Genomic DNA, 27589 nt, shown 5'->3' with positions numbered 1-27589 from the left:
TTTTCACCAGCCAATCGGGAGGTCCCTTCAGAGATGGGCGGGGGGGAGTTATTTACCTCAAGAGACGAGAGAAAGAAGCAGTTAAAAAAAAAAAAGAGAGAGGGGCTCGCGACGGGACGCTCGGGGCGTGGCCTCACCCGCTGACGTTGAGGGTGGGGCGTGGCCTTAACGGCCACAAGCCTCCTGAGTGGGCGCGCTGCCCAATTTCTGCGGAGGAGTGGGCGTGGCGACGCGCGCGGGTGGGCGTGGCCGCTCCGCACCGCCCCCCCGCGCCTATAAAAGCGGCCGTTGGCGGCCAACCGTCCGCCATTTTGTGTGACTGAGGGGAGAGACACAGGAGTAGCGAAAAGCCGAGGGGGAGGGGGGCGAAGACCCGACTCGGGGGTTCGGTGAACAGGGGGCGGCCCGGATGGTGAAATCCTCCCTGCAGCGGATCCTCAACAGTCACTGCTTCGCCCGCGAGAAGGAAGGAAATAAAAAGACCCACCCAGCAGCCGCAGACATGCCCGCCCTGCCCGCCAGCGCCGCTCTGAGGAGGTGAGAGGAGGAGGAGGATCCCCTCCCCCCCCAAAAAAGTCGCAATATTATAAGAAAAGAACAAGGCCGCCCTTCCCCCTCACGGCGAGGAGAGGCTCGGGCCTAGTCGCCGGGCCTCGCCTGGTTGGCCCCTCCCCGCGCGGGAGGGGGCGGGGCTGCCTCAGGCCCCGCCCCCTCCTCGTTGCCATGGGGGGAGTCGTGTTTTTCCCCAGTGGGTCTGTGGGGGGAGAAAAAACGAAGGGCTTTTATATCGCGGGGGTGGGATAAGACTCTTCCCCCTCTAAAAAAAAAGAGGTCGCTCCTCTCCCCGCGCTCTCAAGAAAACAGCCGATATTTTAGCAATTTTCAGGCTTAGTTGCTCTTTCTCCTGCAAAATGCGGAAAACAAACATTCCTGAGACTCTTCCCCCCCCCCAGATGTCCCTCCTCTCCCCATTCTCTAAGAAAGACGTGTCCCCCCCCCCAGCATTAAAGAAAAGAGCAGACGCTTTAGCAATTTCAGGCATGTTTCTCTTTTCTCTTGCAAAATAAAAAAAAAAACCCATTCCTAAGACTCTTCCCCCCCCCCCCCAAGATGTCTCTCCACGTTCTCTAAGAAAGACGTTTCCCCCCCAAGAACCAAAGAAAACATCAGATACTTTAGCAATTTCAGGCTTAGTTTCTTCTTTTTCTCCTGCGAAATACGGAAAACAAACATCCCTGAGACTCTGCCCCCCCCCCCAAGATGTCCCTCCTTTCCCCATTCTCTAAGGAAGACATGTCCCCCCCAGCATAAAAGAAAAGAGCAGACGCTTTAGCAATTTTCAGGCTCGTTTCCCTTTTCTGCAAAACGCAGAAAACAAACATCCCTCTTCCCCCCCCCCCAGGCCATTCCTCTCCCCACCTTCTGAGGATGTCTCCCCCCCCCAGCACCAAAGAAAACAGCAGATACTTTAGCAATTTCAGGTTTATTATTTTTCTCCTGCGCAATACTGAAAACAAACATCCCTGAGACTCTGCCCCCCCAAGATGTCCCTCCTTTCCCCATTCTCTAAGGAAGACATGTCCCCCCCAGCATAAAAGAAAACAGATACTTTAGCAATTTTCAGGCTCATTTCCCTTTTCTCCTGCAAAACGCAGAAAACAAACATCCCTCTTGCCTCCCCCCCCCGAGGTCATTCCTCTCCCCACCCTCTGAGGAAGATGTCTCCCCCCCCAGCACCAAAGAAAACAGCAGATACTTTAGCAATTTTCAGGCTTGTTTCTCTTTTCTCCTGCAAAATGTGGAAAACAAGCATCCCTGAGATCGCCAGCCCCGAAAACAAAAGGTTATTCAGTAAACACAGTGGCATTTTTGGTCAGTTCGGGGGAGGGATTCAGATATAGGCCGACACCCAGAAAAAACTTTTCTTAGGATCATAGTTAGGAGGAACCACAGGATCATCTAGTCTAGCCCCCTGCACAATGCAGGAAATTCACTACTACCTCCCCCAACACACCCAGTGACCCCTACTCCATGCCCAGAAGATGGCAAAAAGCCCTCCAGGATCCCTGGCCTGGAGCTTCCTGACCCCAAAGTGGCGATCAGCATTACCCTGGGCATGTAAGAAAGGGCCATAGGAGCCAAACTTTGACACAATCCTTCCTGCCCTCCCTCTAATAATACGCCCAAATTTGCAAATTGCGGTGTCTATTTTATATATTTAATTCATTTGTACCCTGCCTTTCTCCCCAATGGAGAACCAACGCGGCCCACATCATTCTCCTTTCCTCCATTTTATGCTCACAACTACCCCGAGAGGTAGTTTACACTGAGGGTGTGTGACTGGCCCAAGGTCATCTAGTGAGCTTCCATGGAACGAGGGGGGGATTCGAACCAGGGTCTCCTAGATACTAGTCTAATGCTCTTAACCACTACACCACACTGCTTTTCTCTATAGTGAATTGAACCAAGAGGAAAAATGGGATATAAATGTTTTACTAAATAAATAATAAATATATGAGTGAGGGAGAAAAGGGTCAAAATCAGATTTGTTATAGCCCACCCATCCCCAGACTGGCAAATACCTTGGAAAACAAGGGCTCCTGTTCAATATGTATGGGGGTGGGGGAGCTGCTACTGCAGGAAGTTGCATTCCCCCCTCAAAAAAACCCCATCTCACTGCCAACACTCTGGAAAACATGTCCGTTGAAGAGACAGAAGAAAGGAGGCCCTTCTATTCAGTGAGAAGGTAGGGATCCAAGCTCTTTTCTCTTCTCTCCTTCATGCAGGAAAAATACTCCCAACACCCAGGAACACACAAGTTCCCATTCAGTATACATCTGCGGGAGGGAGGAGAGAAAGTGACACTTCTCTGTTTATCCAGGGAAATAAAAATGTGTTTGCTTTCTCTCATCCAAACAAAAAAATTGGCCAGGGAAGAGCACCCGTGAGGAATGAAGGGCTATTCAGTATGCATTAAATAGGAGGGGGAGAGAGTGGAACTGTCAGTTAAGCAAATCCATATTTGCCTCTTGTTTCCTCCACTCTCCACCAGGGTTATTAAAGCATTCAATTATGATCAGGATGCCATCTTGGGAAGGTAGAGGGGAGAGAAAGTGAGTCACTCTGCTTTGATGGTAATCAAAATATGAGCAATTCCCCCCCCCTTCCCTCCTCACCTCCAACGCACACCCAAATGGCCATCAGGGCACCCAGATGCCAGAAAAGGATGAGGTGCTGCTTCATATGTTGGGGGGGGGGGAATACAGAAAACTGATTCATTAGCTCCATCGTGGTGTGGTTAAGAGAGGTGGACTCCAATCTGGAGACCCGGGTTTGATTCCCTACTCCACATGAGCGGTGGAGGCTAATCTGGTGAACTGGAGGCTAATCTGGTGAACTGGATTTGTTTCCCCACTCCTACACAGCTGGCTGACCTTGGGCTAGTCACAGTTCTCTCAGCCCCACCTACCTCACAGGATGTCTGTTGTGGGGAGGGGAAGGTGACTGTTAACCAGTTTGCTTCTCCCTTAAGCGGTAGAGAAAGTTGGCATATAAAAACCAACTCTTAGATGCTAACTGAAATTTCATTGTCATTTTCCTATGATTTTTTCCCGAAGCGTACCCAGCAGTGGAACAAACCACATTTGATGGGCCATATGAGGGAAGGTGGGGTATAAATTTTGTAAAAATGGGTTAGTAGCTGGTAGGATAGATATATCAGAGGGCGAGAATGATCTCAGTGCCCCCATCCCACTAGGTAGATCATAACCACATTAGATTGCCAGTGTGAGTAAAATTGTGCAGGTTCTCGCTTGTTCATCTGATGGAAAGGGGGCCTGTTTGGATTCACTAACCGGAGCAGATTTGACGCATTCTTCATGAAAGGATGGATAACAGCTGGAATTCATACAAATAGGGAACACCCTGAAAATTGAAAATGTCGTAATATGAGGGGAGGTGCAGGGGCAAGGATATGAAAACCCGTGTCCCTGTGATGTCTCCTTTCATAGGGGAGATTTGTCCTTGTTGGGGTAAAGATATACGTGACCTGATCTCGGCAAAGAGTGATTAATGGGGGCAGGGGAGGAGTTGGCACTCTCCAGTACATAAGAGTCTATGGTTTATAATATAATCCTCTTTAAAGCTGAGATATGTAATAACTGGGCACTCCACAGGGAGCGTTTGAAATAATGGAGGGAGGGTAATGTCCTCTGAACAAAGTTTTTTACGAAATCTCTATAAAGTCAGAACTGGCAGGAGAACTCTCATCCTTTACACAACTGGTTTCTCCCCTCCACCCAGGAGGCAACAGAACCTGGGGGAGGAGGGAGTACTCTGCATAAAAAGGAAGCTCAAGGTGGCAAAGGGAGCCGACTTCCCCAGCCAAATCGATTTACGTCTGTTTACGTCTAAACAACAGTCAGCTTTGTGTTTTCTCCTTCCCGGCAGTTGAGATGATGCAAGTAATGACATAGTTAACTAGGCATGTACTCTTGAGAAATGGGGTGGTGGTGGAATCTGGGGTCTGGTGTGCAGGAAGTATTGGGTCTATACGGAAAACCCCAGCCATCTGCTCAGTAGCGATGAGGAAAGAAAGGCTTCACCCCATCTGAGAATTTAGCATAAGGTTTTGGCTTGTCTGTCTCACTTGATGAATAGGGTGCAGGCAGTTAAGTCACTGGTGTCGGTTTCAAAAGAGAGGAGTCTGTTGGGGAGGGGGAATCTCTTGTTATACACTCTGGGCATGGCCTGAAGTAAGTTTCCCCTTTCAATCCTGGAGCAGGTATGATGGGGAACTTATGAGCCATCCTGGTGTAGTGGTTAAGGGTGGTGATTTGGAGCGGTGGACTCTGATCTGGAGAACTGGGTTCGATTCCCCCACTCCTCCACATGAGCGGCGGAAGCCAATCTAGTGAACCGGGTTGGTTTCCCCACTCCTCCACATGAAGCTAGCTGGGTGCCCTTGGGCTAGTCACAGCTCTCTCAGCCTCACCTACCTCACAGGGTGTCTGTTGTGGGGAGGGGAAGGGAAGGTGATTGTAAGCCGGTTTGATTCTGCCTTAAGTGGAAGAGAAAGTCGACATATAAAAACCAACTCTTATGGTTTTGTCCACAGCCTTTTTGGGTGAAAGGCTATGCACTCTTCCCCTTTTCCAGAAGTGACACCAAGACTCACGTAGTCTGTTGCACACTCTATTGAGGCAAAGCGAGTTGTTGGAGGACAGAAAATCCACTAAGGATTTGGGTGTTGAGGCCCAGATGGTGTTGATGAGGCCCTTGTTGGCTTCTCTTGCAAAATTGCCTCACCCAGTTAGCTCAGACTGAATCCTCTCAATCTATGCTGCAGCTGAGCATGGGTGGGAGTCTGTTCAGGGTGGAGTAGATGAGTGGGCTGAAATTATTGGCCTGCCAGGCACGCTAGGCTAGTTCTGGATTTTCTGAGCAAGGAGGGCTTTCCTTTCAGCAGATAACTGACATTCTTTCCGCTGGGCAGGCTTTGCCTGGCATGATAGAGAATGGGGGGGGGGGTTAAATCCCTGCAAGGCTGCCTTATGAGAGGTCCCAGGGAGCCATTGGATACCTGTGTTAGAGACTGGATTCAATTCACAGCTGCTGAAATGGCTTCAAAATAAACTACTTGCTCTTGTAGGGAATCTAAGCCTGCTCGACGAGCTGATTTCAGTTTTGTGTGGTCTACATTTTTAACCGGAAGAACTGCAGCTCTCGCGTTGTTGTTTTTTAGGGGGATGGTAATGTATGGAATGAGAGCATATACTCAAAGCATAGCAGATCTGTGCTGAGTGATCTGTGTGGTGTAGTGGTTAAGAGAACCGGGTTTGATTCCCACTCCTCCACATGAGCAAGGTGAACCGGGTTGGTTTCTCCACTCCTCCACATGACTGAGGGACTCTAATCTGGTGAACCGGGTTGGTTTCTCCACTCCTCCACATGACTGAGGGACTCTAATCTGGAGAACCGGGTTTGATTCCTCACTCCTCCACATGAGCAGCAGACTCTAATCTGGAGAACCAGGTTGATTTCCCCACCCCTACACAGGAAGCCTGCTGGGTGACCTTGGGCTAGTTACAGTTACCTTCGAACTCTCAGCTACCTCACAAGGTGTCTGATATGGGGAGGGGAAGGGAAGGTGATTGTAAGTCTGTTTGATTCTTTAAGTGGTAGAGAAACTCGACATATAAAAACCAACTCTTCTTTCTCTCTTATGAGCACATGTGCCTTGAATGGATGAGGCCTGCAAGCAGATGATAGGATCCATCTTCTGCTTATAGCCCTTCTAAGCAGGATTCTTTTTACAGTTTGTATTTCAGGCTCTTTTTGGCGTGGCAAAACCTAGTGCAGAATGCGTGGGTATGGAAATGTGAAAGCCTTCCCTTACATAATAATACGGAAATGCGTGGCTGTTGATCAATCATTAGGGCTCAGTTTAAAATGGAAGGCATTAATGCAATGGATCTGAACCCTTAAATCCTTTTGCTTTTCTAAAAACAAATAACGGTAGTTGCACAGGCTTGCCCTGCCTCGCCACCACCAGTAAAAATTACACTGCCTGTGTATAGTGTTGTAAAAAAACACAAAGCTGCTGGCTAAACAGGAGAAGAGACAAATAGCGCACAAAGTGGGATTCCTTTTTGGAGTGTACAAAAAGAGGATTCCACCTGGGTGCTTCCTTCAAGGAGTGCATGCATCGATGTAAAGTTGATGCTGCCTTGTTACACCCTTGGGGTGCTGGGCACCTTTTAGGATGCAGTGTGTCGTTCTGTAATCTTTGAGCCTTGCACGTCTGGCAGAAGATGGGAGAGAGAAATCGGATAGCTGCGTGATCGCTTTGAGAGTGCCAAGCCAGTGACACGCTGCAAATGGAAGGATTGGGCGGGGGAGGAGCTGTGCAAAATGGTGGGTTTTTCTCGTTTTGCCTGTTTACACCGTTTTGCAAATGGCTGCTGGCAGGATGGTGGCAAGAATTTCCCAAAGGGGGACATTGATCTGCTGCGTCTTCTGAGGTGACGCAACCAAAGTGAGCCTGCAGGGCGAGCGGTGGTGCAGAGGGAGGGGCTAATGGGGGCAGCGATCATCGCTGTTGGCAGTGAGAAGGAGAGGGAGCTTTCCCCCAGCATGTTGAAATAAAACCATTTTTGTGCCTGTGAACGCCAACGGGTGTTTGTTTTGAGATGGCAGAACCCACAGCTGGCGTCTGTCGAGTTCAGAAGTAACTGCCGATAATTTACAAGCAGGGCTCTTTGTAATGGCCCGTTTGTAAATATTAGCGCCCTTCCTTGAAATCAACTTCCTGTAATTTAACATTGGATGCGTGCAGCCAGTTTCCAAGCTGACCTATTTTGAATGAGCAGCCCAGTTTACTCACGAGCAAGGACGTTTTATGCACTGCTGCCAGTGACTTGTGAGGGCTTCCATTCAACGAACATAGCTGTATCCATCTAAGTCCTACTAAGGAGTAGAGGTTTTGTGACAGGGTGCTTGCTTAATAAGAACTGGTTCCTTCTGGTAGGAGGGAGTGGGAACCTCTTCATGGCTTGTTTTGAAACGTAACGGCAGATTTTTTAATTCCAGTTCGCCTGAGGGGATCCTTGGCCTCGCTTACTCCCCTCGCATGTGATGAGATTAGTTCCACTTTTGCAGTTTGTAGTTCATCCACACCAGGCAGCCATGGTCTGGTTTGCCAGGCAAAACCAGGACTCCAGACTGCTGACAGGCCAGTGAAGAGTTTTGATCGGCAGGGCACGCATGCTGATTTGGAAGTGATGGCATAGTAGGAGTAACTTAACAGTCTTGGAATACGTGAGGACGGATGGAGCATTTGAGCCTGGGCTTCCCCAGGTTTGTCCTGGGTATTCCTGAACCAAGTCTCTGCTCTCCTCTTCATCTCCTTCCCACTGCCAAAAATTGGCAAACACAGCTGGGTGTTCACACCTGTGGTACTGTTCAACTTACCTGAAGGTCCTGGCCACATCTGTGGGTAAAGTGTGCAGCCCCACAGATGAACCCAACAGCAAATCTGAAAGAAATCTCTTGACAGGAGTGAATCAGAATGTATAAGGTTTGCCTTTGCCACACTCCCCCCTCAAACATTTAAAGGGTGGGAATATCGTGTCCTAGGGTCTTAACAAGGTACTGTAGGGGAACTTCATTTTTGTGGCCTTCCCTTTGGTAAAACTCCAGCTCAGATTTGAATAGATAAGAACTACTTGCCTGTGACTTATTCCTCCTCAAATCAATATCCAAATCACGTGAAGTGATGGTATCGCTTTACTCTGCTCTGGTTAGACCTCACCTAGCATATTATGTTCAGTTTTGGGCACCTCAATTTAAGAAGGATGTAGACAAGCTGGAATGTGTCCAGAGGAGGGCAACTAAGATGGTGAGGGGTCTGGAGACCAAGTCCGATGAGGAAAGGTGAAGGAGCTGGGTGAGTTTAGCCTGGAGAGGAGACGACTGAGAGGTGGTATGATAACCATCTTCAAGTACTTGAAGGGCTGTTGTACGATGGTGCGGAGTTGTTTTCTGTTGCCCCAGAAGGTTGGACCAGAACCATCTAGATGGCCATCTGTCAGCAGTGCTAATTCTATGACCTTAGGCAGATCGTGAGTGGGAGGGCATCTTGGTCATCTTCTGGGCATGGAGTAGGGGGTCACTGGGGGTAGGGGTTGTTGTTGTGAATTTCCTGCATTGTGCAGGGGGTTGGACTAGATGACTCTGGTGGTCCCGTCCAACTCTTATGATTCAATACTGCATTCGTGGTATAAAAGTGCAAAACCTGGTTTCACTCCTTTTACTTGATACGGTGAGTCAATCGTAATCCTCTGTTAGAATGTGCTGCTTCCTCTTATAGAGTGTTGGCCCCTCGCTGCGCGTTGCGGAGTCATGACTATGCTAACAGTTGCTTGTCTGTTTTCTTCAGTTCCAGGGTGTCCTTCAGTTGCTGTAGTAACCTGGGTCCGGGGCCTCGGTGGTGCTCCTGATGCCCCTCACCCACCCCTGAAGATCCCAGGTGGGCGAGGGAATAGTCAGAGGGATCACAATCTTTCAGCTAATTTATTTTATTCTGTAAGTATGTGCCGTGTTCATAGTGGGGGTTAATGCACACTGGGGTTGTGATCAACCAGTGGGGCTGATCTCAGGTTGGGGGGAAGAATCCATCAGTGCCTGAATTGCATCTCCCCAAAGAGTTAATCTGGAGAGCGTGCAGGAACTGCAAGACTGTGGTGCGGAGGGGGGAGGAAGGAACAGTCTGTGCTTCCTTAGATGAACATTTTTATGATTCAGTACAGTTTGCAACCTTAAATAAATCAAAACGCCTGGAGACGCACAGCAAACACGCCGCTTTGCTTCCCTAGGATAATCGGCTGAATGTAACAGAAGAAGTAACATCAAATAACAGGACGAGAATCCTTAATGTCCAGTCCAGGCTGACGGATGCCAAGCACATTAGCTGGAGAACTGTGCTGAACAACAACAACCTGTACATTGAAATCCCTAATGGTGCTCTGCCCGAAGGGAGCAAAGACAGGTAGGCAGAAAGCAGTTTGGCGTGTTGTGGGTGGTCTTGTGTTTGTGGGTTTTGTGTCGTTCTCCTCCAAAGCCACCCTTGGATAGATCCTTAACCATGGGCACCCATTTTGGATTTATGGTAAAAGCAGTCAGGTTCTGCTGGAGGATGCAGATGAGCCAGCGTGGTGTACACATAAACACGTGAAGCTGCCTTAGATGGACCCAAGGGTCTGATTCAATATAAGTCAGTATTGTCTACTCAGACCGGCAGCGGCTCTCCAGGGTCTCAGGCAGTGGACTTTCACATCACCTACTTGCCTAGTCCCTTTAACTGGAGATGCCGGGGATTGAACCTGGGACCCTCTGCATGCCAAGCAGATGCTCTACCACTGAACTGTGGTTTGGAGTGGTGGACTCTGATCTGGAGAACCGGGTTTGATTCCCCTCTCCACATGGAGCCAGCTGGGTGACCTTGGGCTAGTCACAGCTCTCATGGAGCATTCTCGGCCCCACCTGCCTCACAGGGTGCTTGTTGTGGGGAGGGTAAGGGAAGGCGATAGTAAGCCGGTTTGAGTCTCCGTTAAGTGGTAGAGAAAGTCGGCATATAAAAACCAACTCTTCTTCTGCATGCACTACATGATAACTTCCATCACACCCCATTGGTCTCCGCAGTTTCTGTGTAGGATTTTGAAGGTATTTCACAAAGAACCCCCCATCTGATGGGGGGCGGGGAGCAGCAGATTTCTGCCAAGGCGTAATAGGGTGTGTCTGTTCTAATTCTGGGGATTTCCCCTTCCCCAAAGATGAAATGTAGAAAAAACCTAATCTGAAAAGGGCACATTTTACACAATAACCTCCCTGCCACCAGCCTCATGAATTGTCGGCATTTAAGGTGAGAGCTCAAACTGCATAGTGGGCTTAATTCTTGAAGCAAGTCTCAGTAGTTGTGCTGATAGGACTTGAGTACAGGCAAGATTGGTTCTGACGCGGATTGAATCCTAAGAAGGGTATTAAGCCACAGATGAGAAGTTTATAATTAATGTGCCGGTGGGGGGGCGGGAGCACATAACTTCCTCTGGCTGCAGAACAGATGGCCTAGCTCGTTCTGGGCCGTTGCCTGTCGTTTAGCTTTGCTTAGCTTCCCCCCCCCCCAATCCAAACCACGGCCACTTGGAGGCCTGAGAGGAGAGGAACTCACCTGCGTGTCCCCCCTCCCCTTTCAGTTTTGCAGTTCTTCTCGAGTTTGCTGAAGAACAACTTCAAGTCGACCATGTCTTCATTTGCTTCCACAAGAACAGAGATGACAGAGGTAAGCCACGCTGCTGCTCAAAAAGCCTGTTTGGTGGGCGTCGACCAAGGTTGGGTGGGATCCTCCTGATGAGTATTATGAGTATTGATTATCTGATAGTATCTGCCAGATCTCTAGACCAGGGGTCCCCGTCCTTTCTGAGCCTGTGGGCATCTTTGGAATTTGGACACAGGGCGGCGGGCGCCATCACAGAATGGTGGGGGAGACACAGAGGAAGTCTAAGATTAGGGGAGATGAGGGGCAGCTTACAAAATACACTGGGAAGGAGGGATGGGAGAATAAAACCAACACAGTGGAGAGGCCGTGGCTCAGTGTTAGTGCATCTGCTTGGCATGCAGAAAGTCCCAGGTTCAATCCCTGGCATCTCCAGTTGAAGGGACTAGGCAAATAGGGGATGTAAAAGACCTCTGCCTGAGACCCTGGAGAGCTGCTGCCGGTCTGAGTAGACAATACTGACTTTGATGGACCAAGGGTCTGATTCAGTAGACGGCAGCTTCATGTGTTCATGTATGTTCGTGTGGCTGCTGCTGCCAAAGATACATTATTTTGGTTTGCACAGCCAATCAGATCACTAACTGCCACTCAGAAGCTGTACTAGGCAAGAGCCCCCACTCACTTTCTGAAAACACTTGGGTGCCATAGCACCCACAGGCACCAACTTGATTCCTTCTTGAAGCTCCTGTTCTAAATGCCTTCCTTTTTCTTCCTGGCAGCCTCGCTGCTCCGTACTTTCAGCTTTTTGGGCTTTGAGATTGTGAAACCAGGGCATCCCCTAGTCCCTAAGAGACCCGACGCTTGCTTTATGGCCTACACGTTTGAACGAGACTCTTCCGGAGAAGACTAGATTTGCAGCGTTTGCCTCGTAGAGCTTTCTTGTTCTCTGTAAAGATGAAATCTGTAGAAATTTTGTCAACATCTTTTGAATATTCACACACGCGTGCGTGCTTTAATGACATGTTCTTTGTACGAATTATTGTGACAGGCTGCTGTGGTGGTGGGGCGGGGGGTGGGGAGGATGTTGAAAATTTCCAACTCTTGTCATCTTTCTCTTCTTTCTGGATTTTGTCCGCATGTTGTGATTGTGCAAAAATAAATGCTCACTCCAAATTAGCAGTATATTTCTTGGAAGTTTAATATTGTGTGTTTGTGATACTGAAGTATTTGCTTTAATTCTAAATAAAAGTTTATATTTTACTTTATTGCTGGTTTTTACTATTTGAAAGCGGTCACTGTACTCCTGTGTTGAGGGGATTAACCTGGTTCGCACAGGCGAGTGGCTGTTTGCTAAAATAGAGGGGGGATCCTCCTTTCTCTGATAGAGCAGTCCCCGGTTGAAACACTTAAGTTACCCATGTTCTCTTAGACCCACCATGGTGTAGTGGTCAAGAGCGGCAAACTCTAATCTGGTGAACCGGGTTTGATTCCCCGCTCTTCCACATGAGCGGAAAACTCTAATCTGGAGAACCGGGTTGGTTCCCCCACACCTGCACATGAAGCCAGTTGGGTGACCTTGGGCCAGTCACATTTCTCTCCGAACTCTCAGCCCCACCTATCACACAAGATGCCTGTTGTGGGGAGAGGAAAGGGAAGGAGATTGTAAGACGCTTTGATTCTCAAATACCTTTTAAGGAAAAGAGGTGAAACTCTTAACCGCTGAAGGTTCTGCGGGAGTGAAGTAAGAGTAGAATGCTTCCTTGATCTTGAGAGAAAATCGGCATATAAAAACCAACTCTTAGATGGGTAAGCAAATTCAAGCAGGGGTTTTGCTGGTCTGCTTTGGATTTTTTCTTTAGCCTTGCAAGTGATCTTGAAAGTGCTGAAGGGAACTCAGGAAATGTATTTTTAGTTCACTAAATTTACTTATTTTTTAATCTCCTTAGAGTCAAGGTGGTTTGCAGCCAATTACTTTGGTAGTTCAGGGTGCAGGATTTCAGTAATGCAGGTGCATAGAAGAGATCAAGAAAGCATTCTGCTCTTCACTCCCGCAGAACCTTTGGCGGTTAAGAGTTTCACCTCTTGAATCCTGCCCTAGTCTTTCTGCTCTTACCTTCCATTGCCCTGTTGCTCTGAGCTCCCACCTAACAGTTCAACAGCAATCACACACACCCTCTGTCAGGTTACTCGATTCCTGTATCCTTTGTTCCCAGTAAGCCCTTAGTTTAAGATGGGTTTCTCAGTGCTGGATGTTTAAAGTGGGGGGGGGTATGGGGGGGTAGGAGGAGCCAACACGTTTGGGTAAGGGGCCAAACCACAAGGCAGTATCTGACGAAGGGAACTTTGACTCTCAGTAGCTTATACCCCAAACATCCTGTTAGTCTCTGAGGTCTTGCCAAACTCGAATCTAGTTGTACCACAAGATGTGTTTTTTAACATGTTAAATCCTGGTTTTCTGACTTGCTTTCCCAGAGTAGATGCATGGAACAGCAGGGGCCCAGTTTGGCTTGGGACTGTGTGTGAGGGGGGAGGTTCCTCCCCTGCCATTTTCCTTGGCCAAAACGGCCCCAGTGATGGCAGGGGTAGTTACCCCATTTTGGAGTTGCATGTTCACGGAGTATGGAAGCCAGCCCCAGGTAGGTTTATTTATTTTTCAATATCTTGCCTGCCCTCAGCAGAGGCCAGGCCACGTTATTTAAAATGTGTATCAGCCACAAAAATTTCAAAACAAAGCAATAACATTTTAGCTAAAACCAGGCAAGGATCAAGATGGTGCTCCAATTCTACTGACTTGACCAAGTAGGCGGGCAGGTCACCCCCTCAGATGGATTCCAGCATTTAATACAGAAGGGGGGGGGAATAGGGAGGCCAGCAGATGTAACCGCGGCTGCCCTCAGCTATAGGCCTGGTAGAATAGCTCTCTTACAGGCCCTGCAGAATTTTTTAAGGTCCCTTAGAGCCCTGATGTCACCAGACAGCATTCCCCCAGGAATGTATCCTGTAGTTTGGCTTGAAGCTATCCAGAGCAGTTGCATTTTCTTCCTAGGTGAGAGGGAGGCCAGTTCAAGTATTGATGGGATTCATATCTTCTTACCATGTTTTGAACACATGAAAGTACAAACCCTGCTTTTCTGAGTAGATGGGGGCTGTCTTACCGAAACAAAATGCCACTAGCAGAAGCCAAGGACTGCCTTGATTGTTCTCTGTGAGAACAATTCAGTACCACTGGTTGGCATCGAAAGAGTCTGTGTTTGGATTTTAGTGTGTTTCTTCCTTGCTGAAGTAGGAGATAAAAATTCAATAAAATCCTACAAAGGGAAGCACCTCAGTTCTAGGCACATTTGAGCCAACAGGGCAGCTTTACAAAGGAATACTTTTATTATTCTCACAGAAATGCATTGCAACATGTCCGAGAAACACGAAGGCGCAGCTATGTGATTGGCTTTGTGGTGAGGGGTCCCGTGACTTAGAAACTTCCACCACCGTCACTCCCTCTGCAAAATAGCACCAGCTAACATGTAAACACAACACATGCTAGGGCAAGTTAGGGTTAGGTTTGTTTCTCCCCATTTTTTTGCGATCTCAACGGCAAAAAAGTGGAGGGGGGGCGGAGGCAGCCCTTGGTAAGTCCTGCTGCTCGGAAAAGTTACCAAGAGAGATCTCTTCAGCTTTGTGAACTGAGCTTCTCCTGTAAGCACTTGCTCAGTTTTATGGGGCAGTTCATACATTCTCACTGACTCAGTGCCTTCGTCCTGCTTCTGGGCCACTGTTCGCTCAGATCTTCTGTACGTAATTCCCAGGGAAAAGCCCTTCTTGACCATGGAGACGGCCCTTCCACCAGCCAGAGGAGTCTGTAAGGGAGGAGACAAAACGGCATCTGGTCTCTATGTATGCTAGTTGTAATGGCGGTTAAGAGCATAAGAAAGGTCATGCTGGATCAGACCAAGGTCCACCAAGTCCAGCAGTCCGTTCACACAGTGGCCCAACCAGACTGCGGAAGCATTGTCCTGCCTGTGTTCCACAGCACCTAATATATTCAGCATGGTCCTCTGATCCTGGAGAGAATAGGTATGCTTCATGGCTAGAATCCAGTTTGACTAGTAGCCACTGATAGCCCTGTCTGCCATAAGAACATAAAAGCCCTGCTGGATCAGACCAGGGCCCATCAAGTCCAGCAGTCTGTTCATACAGTGGCCAACTAGGTGCTTCTAAGAAGTCCACAAACAAGACGACTGCAGCAGCATTTTCCTGCCTGTGTTCCACAGCACCTAATATAATAGACCTGCTCCTCAGATCCTGGAGCGAATAGGGATGCATCATGACTAGGACCCATTTTGTCTAGCAGCCATGGATATCCCTCTCCTCCATGAACATGTCCACTCCCCTCTTAAAGCTCCCCAATTTGACAGCCATCAACACATACTGGGGCAGGGAGTTCCACAATTTAACTCTGCATTGTGTGAAGAAATACTTTTACCTGTTTTGAATTTCTCCCCCTCCAGCTTCAGCAGATGACCCCGCGTTCTAGTATTATGAGGATAACTCGAGAAATTCTCTGCCGGGTGGACGACGGGACCCAGTAGAAGATTAGGGCGCGGGATTGGCACGCATTTCTCCGAAATGGGCCTTTGCACCCTGAAGCCTTTTGATGCAGTGTAAGGCTGCTGCATTTGGAACATGGGGGTGATGTAACACCCTAAACCAATGCTTTCAGCCCACAGCTTTTAAGACAGGCTGGAACGCTATTGGAGGTAGTACAGCTCCCCCCCTCCCAGAGAACCTTGGGAGTTGTAGTTCTGGGTGGAGGCAGGGAGCCCCTTGGGGTTAACCATCTTTAAGCACTGTCAATCCTCAGTAAGGTAGTTTTTCAAGGTGTTGGTATTAACCTCTGAAAGACCTTCATGGTCTAGCCATTGTGAACCACAAGGGCTGCCATATCTGTTGCCTTTCTAGGCAAATTACGGTCCAATTTTGCAGAGCACGGGAGAGCCTGTGGATTAATTTACCCCAGTTTCATAGTGCTTTGCCTTTAAGGGGGGCTATGGGGGGTAGGAATCCCCTGCACTCAGCTAGCATTTCAAGAACACTAGGCTTAGACCTGGTCTGCTGCTTTTCCAAGGGTTTCTTTTTTCAGTCTGGATATCCAGTAATCTCTTTGGCTAGTCTGAAGACGTAGCGGGTACAGCCTGGTTTACTACTTCAGTGAATCATAGAGTTGGAAGGGACCACCAGGGTCATCTAGTCCAACCCCCTGCACAATGCAGGAAATTTACACTACCCTCCCCCCACACCCCCAGTGATCCTCTCCTCCATGCCCAGAAGATGGCCAAGATGCCCTCCCTCTCATGATCTGCCTAAGGTCACAAAATCAGCATTGCTGACAGATGGCCATCCAGCCTCTTCTTAAAAACCTCCAGGGAAGGAGAGCTCACCACCTCCTGAGGAAGCCTATTCCATTGAGGAACCGCTCCAACTTCCTAATGTCTAGACGGAAACTCTTTTGATTTAATTTCAACCCGTTGGTTCTGGTCCGACCTTCTGGGACAACAGAAAACATCTCGGCACCCTCCTCTACCTGACAGCCCTTCAAGTACTTGAAGATTGTTATCCTATCCCCTCTCAGTCTTCTCCTCTTCAGGCTAAATGTACCCAGCTCCTTCAGCCTTTCCTCATATGATTTGGTCTCCAGACCCCTCACCAGAATAGGTGCATCTTACCTTGAACTGATGTCGCTGACTCCTACCGTTGGGTCAAATACAAAGGTGGTGGGGGAGTTATGTCTTGACGGCTAGGCAAGCTTTGCTAGTTCAGTTTTATTTGAAGAAAAAATTAGGTGCATGGCTGCGCATAGTAGCTAGCATTTTGAAGAGTGTTGTTGGTGTTGGAAAGCATTTCACAAGTGCAGTACACAAGCCCCAGTAAAACTGGCTGATAATATTCCATAGATAATGCATTTGAGGCCGAGAATGGCTTTCCTAGGCCGTGAGCTTTTGGTAGAGGCCAGATCTGAGCTGGGATCTTCCTGGATCGTTACTTGTCCTCTTAACCATTGGGCTGTACAGGTTGCCAGAACTGTGAACGTGACAGAGAATTTTGGTATCTCTGGAGCACATTCTGTAAACATCTGACTCGCCCAGACCTCTCCGTGTTTGTGGCTAAGAGCGGTGGTTTGGAGTGGTGGACTCTGATCTGGAGAACCGGGTTTGATTCCCCACTCCTCCATGTGAGCGGCGGAGGCTAATCTGGTGAACTGGATCTGTTTCCCCACTCCTACACACGAAGCCAGCTGGGTGACCTTGGGCTAGTCACAGCCCTACCTACCTCACAGGGTGTCTGTTGTAGGGAGGGGAAGGGAAAGTGATTGTAAGCCGGTTTGATCCTGCCTTAAGTGGTAGAGAAAGTCAGCATATAAAAACCAACTCTTCTTCTTAATTTTCTACAGCATAGAGGGGCTTGCGGGTTTGCACTAATCCAGTACCCCAGCACCAATCTGCCCGTTCCTCAAAAATGCTCCTGAATCACACAAGGGTTCAATGCACAGATCTTCTTACCTTCCAACAAGATGTCTATAACATCGCCTACGTTGAAGCTCAACTCATCCACGTCCTGCCCGTGATACCGATACAGAGCTTGGCAGCGGGGGCCTGAGGGCCTTGGCTGGGGGGGCTTAGGTCGGGCGGGGAGTGGCCGTTGTCCGATGCTTTTCTTCCTTTGTGCTCTGCCGTATGCAAGGCAAAAGAGAGTCAGGGTATACTTCTGGGGTGTGTGTGTGAGAGAGTTCTTAATTCAAATTCTGCAAAAATCAGAATTTACATAGTAGCGGGGTCTTCCAGATCGTTCGATAATGTGTTCTGTGATTTTGCAGCTGTTCTGGTGTGGAGTTAGCTATCTTGAGAGCCCCGGCTTTATTAGGTTGTTTTTCCAGAGCCAAGTTTCTAGCCCACATGGAGGCAAGGATGAACTTGTACCAAGTTGAGTGATGTCTGTGGAGTGGGGCAAAATAAGACTTCCATTATGGGGGCGGGGGGTGTTACTCCCCTCCCTAGCTCCATGCCCTAATCTGGTAGTAACAAAATAAATCAGGGCTCGCCAACCTTTTTGAGCTGTGGTCACATGGGAATTCTGACACAGGTCAGTGAGCTGGGTACCCAAGTTTGGGTAGAAAGAAGAAGAATATGAATGAATGAATGAATGAATGAATGAATGAATGAATATATATATATATATATATATATATATATATATATATATATATATATATATATATATATATATATATGTATGTATATATATATGTATGTATATATATATGTATGTATATATATATATGTATGTATATGTATATAAATACTAAAAATATAATTTATTAGAAGCGCTAAGTAAAGGTTAAAAATATTTAAAAACATTAAAATAGCACAATGGCATTTCCTAGAGTTGATCTCTGTAACCATATACCAAACGCGTTTCGGCCTATTGGGCCTTCATCAGTGGTTAAATAAAACACATTTACAGAAATAAATAAATAAATGCATATACAAACAGTTCAAACCCAACCAGGCATGTGTATAGGTTGTAAAATCTATTACCAGTTACTCAAACATCTGGTCAGATTGGTTCTAGTTGTAATACTGGTTAGTATATGTCTCTCATATACTATGCGTGCAGGTATCAACCTAGTAGAGCAGTGTAATTTTTTAATTTTTTTTAAAAATTACACTGGGAAAGGAGTGTGAGAGATCATAACCAACACTGGGGAGCAAGTTCCACCAAAACAATGTTATTTTAATCTGCGCAGCCAATCAGAAGCCCTGCTGGGCAGGATCCCCCCCCCCTTGGTCCCACCCACTTTATAAAAACACTTGGGCACCGGGAAAAGCGTTGGTGGACACTGTAGCGCCCTTGGGGGAATCCCTGGTGCAAACCGTACGAAGTAGGAGATCTCTTCCCCAAGTTTTTCCGTGCATTGCAGAATTCAGCTTTTCTTGGCATAGAATTTGGAGTGCCTGGGTGTGCAATTTACGTGTGTGCAGAGCGTGTGCTGTAGCTGACCCGTCAGCGATGGGGAGGGGGACCTTTTCATGAAATAGCTTCCCGCCCCAGAAAACCCCTGGCTGTTCATTATGAACATCTTGTGGGGAAAGGCAGTTGATCATTGGGGCAAGAATGTTTGCCACCTTTTAATAAGAGTCCAGCTGCAAGCTTCTTTGGCAAGAGAGGGGAGGGGTGCCAATTTCCCAGCAAACGGTGGTGGTCTTCTGCTTTCCTACAGAAAACCTTTTGGACTCGCCCCAAACAGAAACTATTGATCAAAACCCCCAGTGAGAATTCATCACGGCTCCAGCTCTTACAACCCTTGCCTGTCCCATCAGGTGCTGGATACACCTGTTCTCTGAGCACCACCTTACCCAGCTGGGTACCCAAAGGTTGGGTGGAAAATAACTCAGTTATATATAGAAATGTATTTATTTTAAGGCGCTAATGTCACTATGACCGTTTTTTTTTCTGGTTGATACTGGTATGCACACCTTGTATGGAAGATTAATACAGCCCAGAAAAGAACAAGTAGAATGCATTTCATGGCGGTGGGCTCTGTAACTTTATAGAATATACTGGGCACAGAGTCAGACTGGAATACATCCCTATACACATACCTGGGTTGTTATAATACTGTTTTAATATTGTCATACCTGTTGCATTATGTATATGTGTGCAAAATAAGTGATTGTATTAGACCACTGGATGAAGGCCAGGTAGGGCTGCCAACCTCCAGGTACTCAAAAAAATAACGAGTGCCCAAAATGTAGCTACTGGAAAATTACAGGCACTTACGGCAAAAAACAAACACTTTCGTGCAAATAAGAAAACTATATTATGCACAAACACAAACAGTTACATATACCAAAGCACAAAAATAAATGTACTTACCACAATATCTCCTGTTGTCATAACTCACAAAAAATGAACTACATAGAGTCCTTAATATGTTGTATCCCCGATCCGTGGGACTGCAATGGTCCTTAAAGCTGAGTGATGAGAGCCAAAAGACACAGGTAGATGACGCAGATTCGCCATCCATCTGTATGAAGCGGCTATGTGCCTGGGATTTGGAACATATGTTCTGAAGAAATATTGTGTGGATTGCCAATGATGAAAAAGCGAATGCGAAATAGGAACTTACCGGAGACCTATTTTGGCTTTCACCATCTAGCTTCAAGGACCCGGTGTCTTTTGGCTCTCATCACTCAGCTTTAAGGACCATTGCAGTCCCACGGATCGGGGATACAACATATTAAGGACTCTATGTAGTTCATTTTTTGTGAGTTATGACATCAGGAGATATTGTGATAAGTACATTTATTTTTGTGCTTTGGTATCTGTAACTGTTTGTGTTTGTGCATAATATACAGTTTTCTTATTTGCACTAAAGTGTTTGTTTTTTGCCATAAGTGCCTGTAATTTTCCAGAACCTCCAGGTACTAGCTGGAGATCTCCTGCTATTACAACTGATCTCCAGCCGATCTCTATCAGTTCCCCTGGAGAAAATGGCCGCTTTGGCAATTGGACTCTATGGCATTGAAGTCCCTCCCCTCCCCAAACCCCACCCTCCTCAGGCTCTGCCTCAAAAACCTCCCACCGGTGGCAAAGAGGGACCTGGCAACCCTAAGGCCAGGGGGCCGAAACGTGTTTGGACTGTGGTTTCAGTCGATCAACCTGTGCAACTTGCCATTGTGCTTTCTTTTAATGTATTTTTTTAATGTTTCTAATAGTGTCATTAGGTAAAAGGTAAAGGTAGTCCCCTGTGGAAGCACCGGATCATTCCTGATCCATGGGGTGACGTCACATCCCGACGTTTACTAGGCAGACTTCATTTATGGGGTGGTTTGCCAGTGCCTTCCCCAGTCATCTTCCCTTTACCCCCAGCAAGCTGGGTACTCATTTGACCGACCTCGGAAGGATGGAAGGCTGAGTCAACCTCGAGCCGGCTACCTGAAACCGACTTCCGTCGGGATCGAACTCAGGCCGTGAGCAGAACTTGGACTGCAGTACTGTAAGTGACATGAGCGCCTTAAAATAAATACATTTCTATATATAATTGAGTTCTTTCCCACCCAACTTTTGGGTACGCAGCTTTGATTTTAAGATGGGTTTTTCTCCCCCCCGACACCTTTTGTTTCCATCAACCTACCCAGCCATCCCTTCGTCAGGAACGTTGAGGAAGTCCAGGTTGTGCTCTGAAGGTTGTCTCGACTTCGCCCGCCGAGGCTGGCCTTGTTTGGGCAGGGCGGTGGCTGGGGGGCGCTGCCCCTGCCTTTGGGGGGTGGAGTACGCCTGCTCCCGGACGCTGTTCTGAGGAAACGGCGGGGCCCCGTTCCTGCAGGGGCCGGCGAGCGTTCTCCCTAAAAGGAAGCATCGCAACAGCCTTGTGAAGAAGTCCACAGCTAAGTTACTAGTCCTCAGCGCCAGTCATTTGAAAGAGGAAAAAAAATAACCCTCGCACTCTTCCAGTCTACAAATGCTTCACTACCTGTTCACGACCTTAACTTGAGACTGTGAGTAGCTACTTGCAAACTTTCTTTATATATTTATTTGAATATATTAAGAATTATGACATTAGTAATATATATTGGTGAAACAAGGAAACATAATAATATAATACGAATATCATAGTAAGAAAATGAGAATCTATCAAGTGGCAAAGGGGATATATGAAGTAAGCAAAGACATGTAACTGAATTGAAATAATCTATGAGACATATCCAACAGTAGCTTCTTGTTAGCGTTAGGTATAAATGCAGATGCTGAAGGGTAGAACTGTTTTAAAACAACAACAGGGTATTGTATTTAAAGTTCAAACTAGTATAGTAACTGGTATAAAAAGGTGGAATTTATATTTTCGTTTAGTAATAATTTTTAACATTGATAGAAAACAGCCTAGTAGTAAAAATAGCAGAGATTCCAATAATAATGCTTCAGGCGGTTGTTTTACCTTGCTTATGTTTATGATTTTTTCCTTTTGTCCCCACCCCCCAAAATCCCCTCTTTAATTTCTGTATCCCATATTTTAAAAAGCAATTTAAAAAAAGAAAGAGAAAAATAAAATAAACCCTGCACTATTCCAGTCCAAAAATGCTTTACTGCCTGTTCACGACCTTAACTTGTAACTGTGAGTAGCTACTTGCAAACTTTATTTCTGTATTTATTTGAATATTTTTATCCCACTTTTCTCCTGCAAAGTAAGACTCAAAGTGGCTTACAAAATCGAACAACCACCTAAAAATCATAATACAACCAGGACGTGGGGCTGAGTAGCATTACAATAACGTGCCGAAGACAGAAAACTGGATCCCTCCCCCCACAAAACCCCAGTCTCTTTGCAAAAGAGTTATGAAACTGTTAATTTTGGGGGTAGGAATGGATGGTGCTTTATTTTGAAAAGTGATCTCAGATCCCTGCTCTTCTGCACTTTCTACATGTAACAGATTACTAGAAGAAGAGTTGGTTTTTATTACCCAATTTTCTTTATTTTTAAGGAGCCTCAAAGCAGCTTACAATCGCTTTCCCTTCCACCCCCCACCCCCACAACAGGAACCCTGTGAGGTAGGTGGGGTTGAGAGAGTTCGGAGAGTACTGTGACTAACCAGCTGGCCTCATGTGGAGGAGTGGGGAATCGAACCCGTTTCTTCAGATTAGAGTCCGCAGCTCCTAACCACTATACCACGCTGCCTCTCTTATGGCTGCTTGGAAGTCTGCGAGTAATCTCTACAGAAACTCCGAGCAGCATAAATGGGATCATTCCATTGTTATCCCACAAATGACAGGCCTCAAGGTCACCCAGAAAGACCCCTTGCTGATTCAAACCAGAGTATCCCACTGTCCAAATTTGAAGAAGAGTTGTTTTTTATATGCCAACTTTCTCTAACACTTAAGGGAGACTCAAACCGGCTTACAATCACCTTCCCTCCCCCTCCCCACAACAGACACCTTGTGAGGTAGGTGGGGCTGAGAGAGTGTGACTAGCCCAAGGTCGCCCAGCTGGCTTCGTATGTAGGAGTGGGGAAACCAACCCAGTTGGCCAGATTAGCGTCCACCGCTCATATGGAGGGGTGGGGGAATCGAACCCGGTTCTCCAGATTAAAGTCCACCGCTCCAAACCACCGCTCTGAAACCACTACACCACGCTGGCCCTCTCTCTCCGCCACTCCTCACGTGTATCCCTTGTCCACGCATATCCCACACTCAGTCTTTCTTGGCTCCTTCTTCGTGTCTCACTACTGTGCTTAAGAGTTGCATTCCTTCCCTACCTCTTGGGGCTGGCGGGGCAGCTCGTGGTGGTGGCACGTGCGTATGGTAGCCTTTTGTTTGCTGGAATCCTTTCCTGGTGGGTTCTGCGGGAACAGAAGAGACCGTGATTGGAGAGGAAGGATGAAGAAGGAACTGGGGGGGGGGATTTGAATATCGTCAGCTCTTTAGCACCCATTCCCAAACTGCTCCCTCACCTCCAGGAGGGCAGGAAAAAAGAGCAGAAGGCGGGCTCAGGTACGAAACGATAAAGACAGCAGATGTTTGGGAAGACGAAATTTTACTGAGGATTGCATTCCTCTTCTGCATACAACCCAGTGAGAAAAACACGGAATGCACAAATGTTGCTCATGTTATTTGTTTCTACGTCTGTTTATAATCTTGTCAGCATTGGGGGTTTTCTCTTCATTGTTGGCTTTACACACTTGTTAATGCACGTTGTGTAGCCAATACACGCGATTTATACATACAGTGCATGCCATTTCTACATATGACATACTATTTACTTCATTTGTGCCTCGCTGTTCTCCCTAATGAGGACGCAAAGCAGCTTACGTTGTTCTCCTCTCCCCCATTTTATCCTCACATCAACCCTGTGAAGTAGAGTCCAGTAGCAGAATCATAGAGTTGGGACCACCAGGGTCATCTAGTCCAACCCCCTGCACAATGCAGGAAATTCACAACTACCTGTAAGGGTCTGTAAGCTTTTGCTTTGTGTGCTCCCCCCCCTGGACTCATAAAAGCAGTCCAGGCCTTTTGCCTTTCTTTGGTTCAGGCGCTGCGTCCAGCAGGCCCCAGCTTCCTGAGGTCTTTGATGTTCCTGTACCATGCACAATTATCTCGTAGATTCCCATAACATGCTTTTGACATCTGCTTCCCTGTAGGGGTTATAATTCTGTCTTTGTGAAATTGCTAGCACTTGCAACTTTGCCATTGTAAGGCCTAAACTAACCTGAAGCTTCCAATAAAGTTCCTTGTTTCTGCATGACCGTCTGAGCAAGTGATTTTATGGAGTTTGCACAGGGAGGTTGGGAACCCTCACATTACCTCCCCCACACACACACCTTAAAGACTAAAAAAATTTCTAGCAGGGTATGAAGTTTCGTGAGTAACAGCTCACTTCTTCAGATACCACTTCTCATACCCTGCCAGAAATTTTGTTCGTCTTTAAGGTCCTACTGGACTCTTGCTCTTTTCTACTGGTACAGTTACCTGAAGAAGTGAGCTGTGACTCACGAAAGCTCATGCCCTGCCAGAAATTTTGTTCGTCTTTAAGGTCCTACTGGACTCTTGCTCTTTTCTACTGATACAGATACCTGAAGAGGTGAGCTGTGACTCACAAAAGCTCATACCCTGCCAGAAATTTTGTTTGTCTTTAAGGTCCTACTGGACTCTTGCTCTTTTCTACTGGTACAGGTACCTGAAGAAGTGAGCTGTGACTCACGAAAGCTCATACCCTGCCAGAAATTTTGTTCGTCTTTAAGGTCCTACTGGACTCTTGCTCTTTTCTACTGATACAGATACCTGAAGAGGTGAGCTGTGACTCACAAAAGCTCATACCCTGCCAGAAATTTTGTTCGTCTTTAAGGTCCTACTGGACTCTTGCTCTTTTCTACTGATACAGATACCTGAAGAGGTGAGCTGTGACTCACAAAAGCTCAGAAATTTTGTTTGTCTTTAAGGTCCTACTGGACTCTTGCTCTTTTCTACTGGTACAGATACCTGAAGAAGTGAGCTGTGACTCACGAAAGTTCATACCCTGCCAGAAATTTTGTTCGTCTTTAAGGTCCTACTGGACTCTTGCTCTTTTCTACTGATACAGATACCTGAAGAAGTGAGCTGTGACTCACGAAAGCTCATACCCTGCCAGAAATTTTGTTCGTCTTTAAGGTCCTACTGGACTCTTGCTCTTTTCTACTGATACAGATACCTGAAGAAGTGAGCTGTGACTCACGAAAGTTCATACCCTGCCAGAAATTTTGTTCGTCTTTAAGGTGCTACTGGACTCTTGGCTCTTTTCTACTGCTATTGACAGACTAACACGGCTACCCATCATCAACTGTGAATTAAGTTAGGCTGAGAGCGTGTGGCTGGCCCCAGGTCACCCAGAAAGCTTCCATGGCAAATGGGGATTTGAATCTGGGTCTCCTAGATCCTAGTCCAACACTCCAGCCAAAACACCAAACGGTGTATTGGAAAGAATAAATAAGTTTAATGGGGGGGGGGGTGCGAGAACACGGAAAAGAGGAACTGGGAAGAAGTTGGTTTTTATATGCTGACTTTCTCTACCACTTAAGGGAGACTCAAACCGGCTTGCAATCACCTTCCCTTCCCCTCCCCACAACAGACACCCTGTGAGGTAGGTGGGGCTGAGAGAGTGTGAGTAGCCCAAGTTCACCCAGCTGGCTTCATGTGTAGGAGTGGGGAAACAAATCCAGTTCACCAGATTAGCCTCCGCCGCTCATGTGGAGGATCGGGGAATCAAACCCGGTTCTTCAGATCACACTCCTGCAAACCACCGAACCACTACACCACGCCGGCTCTCCAGGGAAGGCAAGGAGGAGGAAGGCAAGGAGGAGGAATTCAGGAAGAATTTAGACATCACTATTAAAGGGGTGGGGGAAATGAAGGCTTACTGGAGTTCTTTGGGAGTCCACTTCCGATGCTGATGGAAAGCATTTTCCCTCCTGCTTTGAGGACAGCCACGCTTCCCTGCCCGCTGAGGAAAGTCACCGTTCGGGTACCCCCTCCGCCCCAACCTTCCTTCTTCACACGGAACTGTAGTCTGAGATGTTGGAGGAAGGAACAAAACCAGGTGTTGTGGTTGGTGTTGCGAACACATGAAGCTGCCTTATACTGCGTCAGACCCTTGGAGGGAATTCTAGTCCAGGGCCAATGTTGGCTTGGGGGTGGGAAGCCACAGCCAACTGATGGTAGGGTTGCCAGGTCCCTCTTCGCCACCGGCGTGAGGATTTTGGGGTGGAGCCTGAGGAGGGCGGGGTTTGGGGAGGGGAGGGGCTTCGATGCCACAGAGTCCAATGGCCAAAGCGGCCATTTACTCCAGGGGAACTGATCTCTATCGGCTGAAGATCAGTTGTAATAGCAGACCTCCAGCTAGTATAGGGTTGCCAGCCTGCAGGTACTAGCTGGAGATCTGCTATTATAACTGATCTCCAGCCAAGAGAGATCAGTTCACCTTCAGAAAATGACCACTTTGGCAATTGGACTCTATGGTGTTGAGGTCCCTCCCCTCCTCAAACCCCACCCTCCTCAGGCTCCGCCCCAAAAGCCTCCCGCCGATGACAAAGAGGGACTTGGCAACCCTAAGCTAGCACCTGGAGGTTAGTTATGCCAATAACTCACGCTACTGTAAAAAGTAATGATGCAAATAAAACAGTGGTAGGCGAAATTGAATGAGACAATAAGCAATGGATAGCAGGCAGCAAAACAGCGAAGGCTGTAACTATATTACAAAGAAATAAATGTACAAATGAAGCTAAGCAACAAGGGTTACAAAGCAAGGAAATAACAATGTCAAGAAAAAAATCAGCCGGAGTGGCTGATGAAGCTACTTTTGTAGTGAAAACGCTGGAATACGTCCGGAGCCGCGTTACCATCTGCATCTTCGTTGCCTGAAGACACATTGACATTGATATTGACTAAAATATGACTCTATGTCTTACATGAACTTTTTTGCACTTATTATCAGCAACTCCAGCTGATTTTTTTCTTGACGTTATTTCCTTGCTTTGTAACCCTTGTTGCTTAGCTTCATTTGTACATTTATTTCTTTGTAATATAGTTACAGCCTTCGCTGTTTTGCTGCCTGCTATCCATTGCTTATTGTCTCATTTAATTTCGCCTACTACTGTTTTATTTGCATCAGTACCTGGAGGATGGCAGCCCTACCGACAGGGCAGGAGTCTCCAGATTAGAGTAGGCCGCCCTCGTGGAGGAGTGGCGAATCAAACCCGGTTCACCAGATTAGCGTCCACCGCTCATGTGGAGGAGTGGGGGAATCAAACCCGGTTCTCCAAATCAGAGTCCACCGCTCCAAACCACCGCTCTTAACTACTATACCACGCCGGCTCTCAAAAGGTGTTGGCAGGCAGCATGGCACCTACAGGCACCACGTTGCGGACCCCTGCCGTAGGGTTTTCAAGGCAAGAGACGAACAGAGGTGGTTTGCCTTTGCCTGTCTCTGTGTAGCAGCCCCGCACTTCCTTGGGGGCTCTCCCGTCCAAGTACTAACCAGGGCCGACCCTGCTGAGCTTCTGAGAGCTGTTGAGGTCGGGCTAACCTGGGCCATCCAGGTCAAGGCAAGAGCGGCTTACGTGTCACTAAAACTGAGCTGGAGTTTGTTGCGGGTGGCCTCTTCATAGCGCTTGCAAAGCAGGCTGATGAGTTCCGTCTTGAAGATGGACTCCAGGAGGGTGTCGGCCTCCGCTTCGTGAAGGATGAAGAAGTCATCCTGCCTGGTGCTGCGGGGAAAAAAAAGATCAGACATCTTGAGCGAGG

The 27589-nt window shown here is 47.4% G+C and overlaps 2 protein-coding genes across 2 annotated transcripts in view; one reads left to right on the top strand and one right to left on the bottom strand.

The window, feature by feature from the left end:
* Positions 1-339: 339 nt before the first annotated feature.
* On the top strand, positions 340-11764 carry OAZ1 (ornithine decarboxylase antizyme 1). Its single transcript, XM_056844542.1, is given in 6 exon segments — positions 340-537; positions 8939-8996; positions 8998-9084; positions 9375-9547; positions 10752-10837; positions 11551-11764. Coding segments are annotated over 6 exon segments (663 nt in total). The 5' UTR covers positions 340-409; the 3' UTR covers positions 11682-11764.
* A 2781-nt stretch (positions 11765-14545) lies between these two features.
* The window catches only part of MYO1F (myosin IF), a 70847-nt gene continuing 57803 nt past the window's right edge, over positions 14546-27589 (bottom strand). Inside the window, exons 23-28 of the mRNA XM_056867455.1 lie at positions 27406-27552; positions 25708-25856; positions 23074-23157; positions 20958-21168; positions 17323-17489; positions 14546-14622 (exon numbers count right to left, since the gene is read on the bottom strand). Of these exons, the coding sequence (XP_056723433.1) occupies positions 14546-14622; positions 17323-17489; positions 20958-21168; positions 23074-23157; positions 25708-25856; positions 27406-27552 (835 nt within the window). The remainder of the gene's footprint in view (positions 14623-17322; positions 17490-20957; positions 21169-23073; positions 23158-25707; positions 25857-27405; positions 27553-27589) is intronic.

The sequence above is a fragment of the Euleptes europaea genome, chromosome 2 (genome assembly GCF_029931775.1).
Source record: "Euleptes europaea isolate rEulEur1 chromosome 2, rEulEur1.hap1, whole genome shotgun sequence".
NCBI classification, from domain to species: domain Eukaryota; kingdom Metazoa; phylum Chordata; class Lepidosauria; order Squamata; family Sphaerodactylidae; genus Euleptes; species Euleptes europaea.
Note: the sequence above shows the minus strand (reverse complement) of the source record. Positions and strands in the feature narration are given on the sequence as shown.